Here is a 9,706-nt window from a genome sequence, read left to right on the forward strand (position 1 = left end):
CCCCCCTTTTTTTTTTTGTCGGATTCAGTGTTCACTGGGAGTTGGGTGATGGAAAGCATACTGGGTCATTCGAGGTTTTTGTTTTGTAAGGGAAAAAAGACGCGGAGGGCGAACGCGGTTCCAATCTTCTCTGTTCATTCTACCGTTTCCGAACCTTTGTATACCATGGGTGCTCAGGTCATTCTCCCGTTTTCGTTTCCTTTTTTCTTGGTACATTGTAAAACCGCGTTACGAGACGCCATACGCTTTTGTATTTTTCCGTCTGTGTATAGATTACCAGCCCTTGTTTGCCTTCTCTCTCGTCTTGTTCTCTTTGTGCACCGGGCTGGGCCTGTGGCAGGAAAACAGGAGCAAAATAGACGAGCCGCCGCTCGAGATATTCTCGTCACAATCATCAGTTCTGTATCTGACGCTGCAGATTCACGTTTGCTTGAAATGGGAGGATTGCACATCCCCGTATTCTTATGTGACTTTCGCTATCATTTGGATGTCCGTAACGGTTGATTCGGCAGGGCGTCAGCACGCTCCAACCCAGACGTGATGCCAACGTTGAGGCTCGCCAGGTCGGGTTCCTGCGTCAAGACATCCCATACTGTGCACACCCCGCAGTCTCTATCCAGAAGACCTGGGCTTCGCAGGGCTGTTTTGTCCGGTCCGCCCAATCTAACATGCCGCAATGCCCACGTTGGCACATGTCTCTTTGTTTCGGCGCGTGCACGCACGGTGGGCCGTCGAGGTGTTTATATATCTCCTTCTTATGACGATCCGGGTCCTGACGTTCCTTGTATGATCGGCAGGCGATTGTAGATCCCTTGGCGGGCGGCCTGACAAAATCAACGGCAGGTGGGTTTGCATCTTGGCGTCTCTCCAGCCTGGATCCTCCCGGATTTCCCTGGCTTTCACAGTCGCAGGCCCTGCGTTTGCGGGGATGGATTTTACCCAACTCAGCCCTGATTGGTTTGAGCTGGGCCATTTGGGTTCTGCAGATAGCCGAACGTTGCCTTCCAAGGCGAAACGAAGGCACACATCGTCAGTGCAATATATCACTAGGCTCACACTTCCTTCCAGCAAAATCTCGTCTTCTTTTACGACGCGGCACTGCTGTCGTGTGATGGGCCCTTGGCAGTTGGATAAGGCGATCCTTCAAGTGCCACCTCCCGGCAATCTCTCTCTTCTGCAAGTCCGAGAGCCCTTCGAATAGATGAGTCGGTGTCGCCACGTTTTCTGTCGTGTCCATGTCCCGGCTTCACCCCCTTAAATGGGACCTGCTACGATCCTTAAACGGCGAGGGCAAGGGTTCTAGTGACGCCTTACTGAAGTTAGGCGAGTGCTAGCACAGGAGCTGTGGTGCGCTAGTGAGTCCGTCATACACCATAGCGTGGGAGCGGCGCATGGTTGCGGGAAAAGAAACGACGAAGAAAAAAGGGGGGGGAGAGGGTGACACCTGGTGGTGCTGTGCCACCAGTGAGGAAGGCTTGCGTATGGAGAGTGCACAGCAGGGTAGGGACGTCGCCATCTGGGACACGGGGAATTCAACCCATTCCTGAGCCGGCGGAACAGGCGGAAGACGGCAAAGCTATGATGACAACCAGTTTGGGGCGCACGCGTTGCAGTCTGACGAGAGACAAGAGGCTGATTCCCTCCCCTCCCGTGCGACTCGCAACCGCAGCCAATAACACGCAAAGGCAAGCCACAGGAAGCAGCACGGGCTGGGGCCAATTGGAGGGCATCATCCACGAATGCTCCGAAAAGAGGGTTTTCGGGTTGGCGTCGTCTCGTCGAAAGAAGAAGGTCGGGCCGTCGAAACCCCAGCCCTGCCCGTGTGTGGTTGCCGATTTCGACCGCCGCCGCCCGCCGAGGCTTGTTTGTCGATCATACTCCATTTCTGGAAAGTCAATTTTTATTATTGTTATTATTTTATTTCGTCTCCCATGAGCACGCAAGCCTTGGACCCTTGGTGCCCTGGAAAATATCCCTCCGCCGGGGCGGTGCCCGAGCCCGCCTTTTGGCCCAGAAGGGAGAGACGGTATGAAGGCGAAATGTTTTGAAACGGAATCTCCCTCAGGGCCCATTCATCCCTTGAACTTGTTTTGCCAAGGTGCTTACTGGCCCCTCCCTCCCTGTCGCCCAAATAGGGCTAGTTTTCGGGTGACAAATATATAAAATAAACCCCCCCCCCCAAAAAAAAACCATATATGGCAGCAGTTCGAGGGTTGCATGTGTTTGTGTGTTTGTGTGTGTGCGTGCGTGCGGCTGCCGTTCTTCTCTAGCCCGTCTTGGTGCGGCCACAGTTACTACACAGTCGATCGCTTCAAATCTGGACTAGCGTTGCGTGTGCTCCGACGTGCATCTCTGGTGACAACCCGCGTCGACGGGCCAGCTTCTTGTTCTAGGCCCGTGCTGGAAATGAAGGCGGTCAGGTCCCCTGATGCAACGGAACGCTGGGAATCGAGGCAGATCTGGAGACAGAGAGACAGAGAAGAGAGAGACCAAGATGGAACGAAACCAAGGCAGAGGATCTCTCTCGCATAGGCGGGAGAGCCAATGTGATCGCGGAGGCGCCCTCTCTCTCTTGTTTGCGAATCGCCGTTTCAAGTAGATGGGTGGGGCCTTGGGGTTCCTTTGACCCCCTTTTTTCCCTTTTTATTTTGTCAATTTGATGGTAGATGTGTTCATGTACATGTTCATGTACACTTCATATTCCTGTCCCCTCTTCGGGCTCTTCTCTCCAACCTCAGGTCGCATTCGGCAGAAGGATGTGGGAGTGCCATCCCTGGGCTTGCTGTCCAAATGGATGCAACCCCCCACCAGCAAAGCGGCGTCGAGAACAGTTGGGGCAGATGGAACCTCGTGAATGGAAACGAATGCAATCGTCCGATGCAAGGTCACCCACCAAGGGATGGCGACAGGATTCACGTAGCACAAGCAATGCTGGTCGATATTGACTTACTGGAGGATCAACGGCAGAGGCACAGCTGTTGCCGGATCAGATGCATGATTGATGTCTGGGACGCCGTCGTGGTGCCTGGCGCGCTCGTGGGTGTTGGGATATGACTTGACCTGTTGCAACCGCCATCCAGGGATCCATCCATGGTTGGCGCGCCCATCACACTCACAGGGAACCAACTCACAAGGGTTTCCGGCTGGTAGATGTGACGATTCGATTCAAAGACGCCGCCTGATCGGGACTGTATCCTGTCAGGTGCTGGCTGGGGCGAGGTGACATTCCCTCCGCTGGTGGCTGCCGCCATGGTGGACGGAAGGGAGAGCTAAAAGCCATGCGTGCGCGAGGCTGGGTTCGCCAACGGCATCTGAAATCACACACGGCAAGCCCGGCTCTCGTCTGCCATTCCATGGGTTCCAGCTCTCCAGCTCGGCACCGGCTGTTGTGCAGCGAGCGCACATCTGTCTAAGGCGGCCAAGTATGGGTGCACCCAACCACCCACACCCATGGCTCGGCCTGCATCTGATGGTGCCAGGCAGGAATCATCGGCCAGGCCTGAGGAAGCTCAGCAGGTCCCGCGCCGACCCGAAAAGGTCTGTGCCTGCCCCGACGTCTGTGGTCACAGCTCGCAAATCGCGAGTGCGACAACGTGCCTCGCCGACACGGTGATCGGAACCATGTCGATCAGTGGAGGTTTCGAGTGATTCGAGGGTCGAGGGTTTGAGCTGGCGCTGGAATTCTGTCCAGAGAGCTCGGCTCCTTCCAATGTCTTGGTCTGTCCCCAAAAGGGGGTCCCCTGGATCCCTGCCGGCCAGGAGTAGCACCACGCCACATGCCCCCCTCCTGCACCCCTGGCCCGGCCATTTTGTCCTCTTCTTTCTGGGCTTAGGGCGGATGATGGAGAATTCATGAGACTGTCGTGCGTGCTCGCTGCCAGGGCCAGGCTAGGTCCCTCGCAAGGAGGGCCCTCGCTAGTTCCCCTCTTGAACTCTGTGGGGCTGGGCTGGCTCTGGCACCTGGCATTTTTGGGTGAATTGAGCTTTGCTTGTCAGAGAAACCGGCCGACGCCCCAAACTTAAAAAAGAATAGGCCGGAAAAGGGGGCTCTGTTCCTCGGCTGCATACCGCGGCGGCCGCTGTTTACTGCACTCTCGACAAGCAGGTACAACCCAGTCGTCAATAGCAGTCCACGCCGTTGCCAGGACTGCGGGTACTTTCTGGCGTGTGTGTGCGTAGACCCTGGCGCGGCAGAGTAACGGAGAGGTGGAGGCCCTGGAAGAATACCTGTAGCGCTGTACCCACCCTGCGACTTGCTCCCCTGTCAGATTGGTGTGGCGGCCTTGGTGCTTGGTGGGTAGCACTCCAGCCTGCCCGCATCCGCTGCCCAGGCGGGCTCCTTCATTGATGTTGCTCTCCACTGCTGCCCGCACTCGACTCTCTCAGGTGAGCGGCACCAAGACTCCACCGCCTCTCCTTCCTGCAGCACCTCTGGCCTGGTGCTTTTTTTCTGCTTTCTTTTTTTCTCCTCCCCCACTGAGCGGTCGTGGCCCTGCCCAGCTAAGGCGGCATTGGACTGCTTGAAACAAAGGAGGAGGGCCAGACTTTCGTTATTTGCCGTCGTCCACCGCTTCACCTCGCTGCTCCACGTCCCCCGAGCCCACCCTCGCCGCCCAACACTAGAGCGCCTCGAGCTTCACGTTGCACACTGCACACTACCATTTGGCCCAGTCCAGTGGAACTTGTCTCTCTTGGTCGCCATTCGCCGAGGTCGACCGGCCGGCCGATACCTCTCGCTCCCGCACAACCCCCCTCTGCTCGAGGCCCTCGAGTTCACCACGATAGTCGGTAAGAAGATGGTTCCAACTCCCCCCAACTCTGCCTCTGTCAGACAGGACAGGCAAGGCGACAAGGCCTCGGCGCCAGCTTCGGCAGCAGAACAGCCGGTCAGCGTCGTCGCCTGCTGCCATAATCCTACAGCCTCAGACTGCAGCCATGTCCGGCCACACCCTAAGCATCTCTCTAATCCCTTGGGTCCCGCCGTCCAGCTAACACCACGCCAAGAAACCGGCCGAACCCGCCCATCGCGACCGCCAGAGCTGCCGCGCGCCCACCAAGAGACGGCCACTGCAACTCCTGAAACCGTGCGACTCGACGCTTTCCCGGCCGTCGAGCAATCGCGGTCGCCTCAACCCACGCCTGTCGCCCGCAGCACCCCCCGTGACTGAACGCTACCGCTGCTAGTACCGACCCTCGCCTCGCGCCGGTGCCCGCCTCTCCCTCCCGGCCTGCGCTTCCTCGATGCGGCTCCAGCATCAACCATCTCGCCGTCGATCCAATCTGCTCCTTGCAATCTCTCGTCCCTTCCTCGGGACACGTCCTCACTGAGCCTGCGCCCGCCGACCTCCCGCTCGTTCGAGCAGCTGAATTTTTGCAAATCCCTGGCTTGACGTGAAGGTCGACACTCCTATCCCATCGGTCATCGCGACCTGGCCTTGGGGCTTGACGCCTCTCTAGGTTTCCGCTACGATATACAAACGCAGCCATGGACGACTATCTTGATAGTCCTATGGACGCCGAGGATGTCTTCCCCTGCAAAGGCTGTGGAGAGATTCTCGAAGAGGGCAAGGCGTTCGAGCTGGGTACGTCCGTGTGTTGACTACACAATCATCCATACCCTTTTTGTCTTGAGCGCATATTTTCAGCCATCGAGCCATTAGACTGCGATCGCCTTCGGGTGTCGAGCCCTCCCCTCCCCACGATACCTTGTCATATTTTGGCACACGCTCTCTCTGGTCCCTCACTACCTCCTTGCTGCCCACATCCCCGACTCGAAGTGTTCGATCATGGGGCTCAAGGAGAGCGCCATGCAACATGTCCTGTCCAAGTTAACTCTGCTAACCAATCTTCAGCTGGCAACCGATGGCATCTCAACTGCTTCCGCTGCAACACGTGCGGCACGCTGCTGGACTCGGACGCAAACCTACTCCTCCTTGGCGATGGCTCCTTGATCTGCAACAACTGCACGTATAGCTGTAGTGCATGTGGGAACAAGATCGAGGACCTGGCTATCCTTACCGGCGATCAAGCCTTCTGCGCCACCTGCTTCCGCTGCCGGAACTGCAAGAGGAAAATCGAAAACCTGCGATATGCCCGAACCTCGCAGGGCATCTTTTGCATGAGCTGTCATGAGTCGTTAATGGCACGACGGCGAAAGAAATCGAAAGCAGCCGCGCAGGCCAAAGCGAGGGAGAAAGACGGCTCGCCCATGATAACAGACAAGTCACTTCCGGCCCTACCCCCCAGCGCGATCCCGCCGAATGCCTTCTCCAACGATCGAGTCTCGCCCGAGGACACAGACACGCCCACCGAGCTGTCACCCAGGCCCCGGACGACGCCTGGCTTCCCGTCCAAAAACGAAGCCGATTCTAGGAGCAACTCGCGAGCTGCTCTCTCTCCGGAGCCAGCGTCGGAGCCACCTGTGGCAAGGGACACCCATGGCCTGGCTCCCGCGAGCTATCGCAACAACCGCAACTCGTCCATGTTCCACGCACCCCCTGACCTTAGCGGCGGCGTCGATGGCGAAAGTTTCTTCATCCCCGTGGCCCTAGACCCGAGCCCAATGCCTCCCACATCCGACAAGCGCGCAAAGGACAAGGACTACTTTTCGGCGGCCGGGGGGACAGCCCCCGACCACAAGAAGTCCGACTCTCAAACGTCGACGCCCCACATCGGTCTCCAGGGCCGACATCCATCATCCGACTACGAAAACACCCCTCCAAAGATGCCGAGCCGCAAGCTTTCCAAGTCGTCGAGAGCAGGAAGAGATGGCCAGGTCAAGCACACCGCGGTTGCAGCAGACGACCATATGCGCAAGATGCCGACCAGTCGCACGGAGGAATTTAAGCTCCAGGAAGCACCAAAGAGCAAAAAGGCCATGAGCTCGCGGAGCAACTCGCAGTCTGGCCTTCTCATCGACAACAGTGGCAATGGGCTTGCGCAGAGGAAGAATGAAAGCCCTCAGTCCAACGAATCGCCGCAGAACAAGCTAGACCGGACCATCACGTCCAGGAGCTCGCCCGAGTCGCGCTACGGGGATGGGGATGATCCCAGACAGTCTATCGACTCCCTAGCTTCTAGTCGCACGGAGATGAGCTCCTCGAGGACAGTCCTAAGAAAGGAGCCGCCGCAGTCGAGTGGACATCGCAGTGGTGAGTCTCTCGGTCCTGGTGGGATGACGATCCGGGTAGTGAGTACTGACATTGGTGCAGTCAACGGTCTCCAAGAAACACCGCCAGGGCCTCCTCCTCGGCCACCACTACCCGAGAACAAGCTGAGCGACACATACATGCAGCCTCGTGCGCCCCCGCCGCCACCAGTATATGCTACCCCCAAGGAGGCCCAGACACCCCAACGCGGGGGCGACCCTTCCTCGCCCCAGCCAGGCCCCTCGCCCGCACTGCCCAAATGGAGCGCTACCGGTGACTTCAGTATGGATGAAGACATGGCCCGCATACTAGGGACGGACGAAGGATCTTCCTCCATCTTGCGTCGTGTCTCAAATGCTGTGAGACACGGCCGCAACAACAGCGTCGAGTCGGGCGCCACACCCAACACCGGGCGGACTGTTGGCCACGGTAGGAGCATGAGCGACGCGACGCGGGGGACGTCGTCTCCTAGATGGCCCAAGACTCCCATCGCGGAAGACCCGAATCAAGGTCAGGACATCAGCAGCCCAATCTCAGCCAACGGAGCGACTCAGGATGATCCGGCCTTCCTTAAGAGGCAACTTCGGCACTCTGAGAACAGGATAGCTGAGCTGGAGCGACGGTTCAGCGCTGGGGATGACCTGGTAAACCTGAACAAGAAGCTCATCGAGAAGAGGAAGACGGTGACGGTCCTTGACACGCAGGCTGAAATCATGGTGCGCGAACTCGAAGTGCTGGCCAAGGTGGTTGAGCGGGGCAAGCAGAACGGCCAGCCGGTCGACGTGAGGGAGCTGCAGGAGACGGTGGTCAAGGAGCTCAGGCAAAAGATCGAAAAGTACACGCAGTCGATGACGGCCACTATCGAGCAGCTGATTGCGGAGCGCGACCAACTGGTGGAAGAGAAGAACCGGGCCATGGCGGACAGGGACCGGGCCCTGCTCGAGTTCGAGCAGCTGTCGTCCAAGAACGCACAGCTGGCCGACATGAACAATGACCTCACCCACCAAATACAGGAGCGGTTCAAGTCGCAGGCATCGGACCTCAAGTCGCCCAACGGACTCGGCATCTACCCGAATCAGGTCCAGAAGGGCCCCAGCAACGCCATGAGCAACTTTGATTCGTCTAGCATACAAACAGGGGCCACTCTTGTGACGACTGACGTGGATGAGCCCATACTCGAGGGCCCGACCGTGGTGAACATCCGCAAGGGCCAGGTCAAGAAGTTCAACTGGAAGAAGGGATCCAAGACGGTGGCGCAGAACCTGACAAAGGGCATGAACCGCGCCGTGGGAGCCTTCCAGAACGAACGGGAGCGGGGAGGGCAGTACCAGGGTGGCCTGACGGCGGACAACATCGGCCTGCCGTACAACATGACGGTGGCCCAGGTCGAATTGCCAGCCACGCCTCTGGGACCTGTCGGCCCCAACGGGCCGCAGAACCGGCAACCCAGCAGCGACCACAACGCGCGGCCGTTCGGATTCTTTGGCAAGAATAAGCAGCAGCAGCAGCAGTCCATGGGCAAGTCGATGACCATGTCCAATGTGTCGACAGCAAGTTTGGCGGCCGAGCCGCCAAACGTGCTCTTTGGCTCGGACCTTGTCGAGCGGGCTGATTATGAGCGACGCCTGATCCCAAGTGTGGTGACGCGGTGCATAGAGGAGGTCGAGCTGCGCGGCATGGACATGGAGGGTATTTACCGCAAGACGGGCGGCAACTCGCAGGTGCGGACGCTGCAGGAGGGCTTCGACAAGAACGACGAGTTCGACATCTCGGATCCCGGTCTGGACATCACGGCGGTGACGAGCGTATTGAAGCAGTATTTCCGCAAGCTTCCGACTCCCCTTCTGACGTATGACGTGTACGAACGCGTCCTGGAGTCAAATAGTAAGTGCTTCTTGGTGGGGTTTGGGGTGAGAGTGTTGTTGAGCTTGTGGTTCTTTTGTTGCTAACACGTGTGTTTAGCCATTCCCAATGAGAAAGAAAGGTGTCACCACCTGCGGGCGACCTTCAACATGTTGCCGGAGCGCCATCGGCAATGCCTCGAGTTCTTGATGTTCCATCTCGCGAGAGTTGCAGCACGTGAGGCCGAGAACCTGGTAAGTTTGTGTGGCAAATCTCTGTCCACCTCCTGTCTTGTGATACATAGGTACACATGGGAGCATATTAGGCTAACCGCTTGCTTGTTTCACCGCAGATGCCTCCTAAAAATCTGGCCGTCGTTTTCGCGCCTACCATTATGCGGGACCACAGTCTCGAGAAGGACATGACAGATATGCACGCAAAGAACCTGGCGGTGCAGTTTGTGATAGAGAACAGCCACATCATATTTGCGGAGGACTGAGATAAGCTTTGTCCCATGTGTTATGCCTCTTTCTGTCCGTCTCCTATATTACATGCCGTTCCTCACGGTCCGTATCGACCCACCTTTGTATATAGCCCTTGTCATCCTCAACCCCTTTCTGAATTCTCTCTGGGAGCCTGCAGCATGCGTTGCAGCCGAAGCGTGGTTGCGCAAGAATTCCTAGCATGGTCTTTTTCTATACCTCGGCGTGTTTGTG

The 9,706-nt window shown here is 57.7% G+C and overlaps 4 protein-coding genes across 4 annotated transcripts; 2 read left to right on the top strand and 2 right to left on the bottom strand.

Annotated features, from left to right (window-relative positions):
• Positions 1–349: 349 nt before the first annotated feature.
• On the bottom strand, positions 350–1,394 carry GGTG_02959 (hypothetical protein). The gene has a single exon (XM_009220737.1). It carries the CDS (start codon positions 971–973, stop codon positions 578–580), a length of 396 nt encoding a protein of 131 aa, XP_009219001.1. The 5' UTR covers positions 974–1,394; the 3' UTR covers positions 350–577.
• Positions 1,395–2,946: 1,552 nt separating this feature from the next.
• Positions 2,947–3,251, bottom strand: GGTG_02960 (hypothetical protein; the record flags this gene model as incomplete). The annotated part of the gene is made up of 2 exons (XM_009220738.1): positions 2,947–3,060; positions 3,132–3,251. 2 exons carry the CDS (start codon positions 3,249–3,251, stop codon positions 2,947–2,949), a joined length of 234 nt encoding a protein of 77 aa, XP_009219002.1.
• A 199-nt stretch (positions 3,252–3,450) lies between these two features.
• On the top strand, positions 3,451–5,168 carry GGTG_02961 (hypothetical protein; the record flags this gene model as incomplete). The annotated part of the gene is made up of 3 exons (XM_009220739.1): positions 3,451–3,644; positions 4,034–4,167; positions 4,501–5,168. The coding sequence occupies 3 exons, from the start codon at positions 3,451–3,453 to the stop codon at positions 5,166–5,168; spliced, it is 996 nt and encodes a 331-aa protein (XP_009219003.1).
• A 317-nt stretch (positions 5,169–5,485) lies between these two features.
• Positions 5,486–9,489, top strand: GGTG_02962 (rho GTPase activator Rga; the record flags this gene model as incomplete). The annotated part of the gene is made up of 5 exons (XM_009220740.1): positions 5,486–5,582; positions 5,853–7,151; positions 7,212–9,032; positions 9,111–9,244; positions 9,343–9,489. The coding sequence occupies 5 exons, from the start codon at positions 5,486–5,488 to the stop codon at positions 9,487–9,489; spliced, it is 3,498 nt and encodes a 1,165-aa protein (XP_009219004.1).
• Between the last annotated feature and the right edge of the window lie 217 nt (positions 9,490–9,706).

This window comes from Gaeumannomyces tritici (genome assembly GCF_000145635.1).
Source record: "Gaeumannomyces tritici R3-111a-1 unplaced genomic scaffold supercont2.2, whole genome shotgun sequence".
Lineage (NCBI taxonomy): Eukaryota > Fungi > Ascomycota > Sordariomycetes > Magnaporthales > Magnaporthaceae > Gaeumannomyces > Gaeumannomyces tritici.

Coding starts and splice junctions, on each gene's coding strand:
- GGTG_02959 (XM_009220737.1), bottom strand. CDS start 973: ATGGCCCAGCTCAAACCAATCAGGGCTGAGTTGGGTAAAATCCATCCC.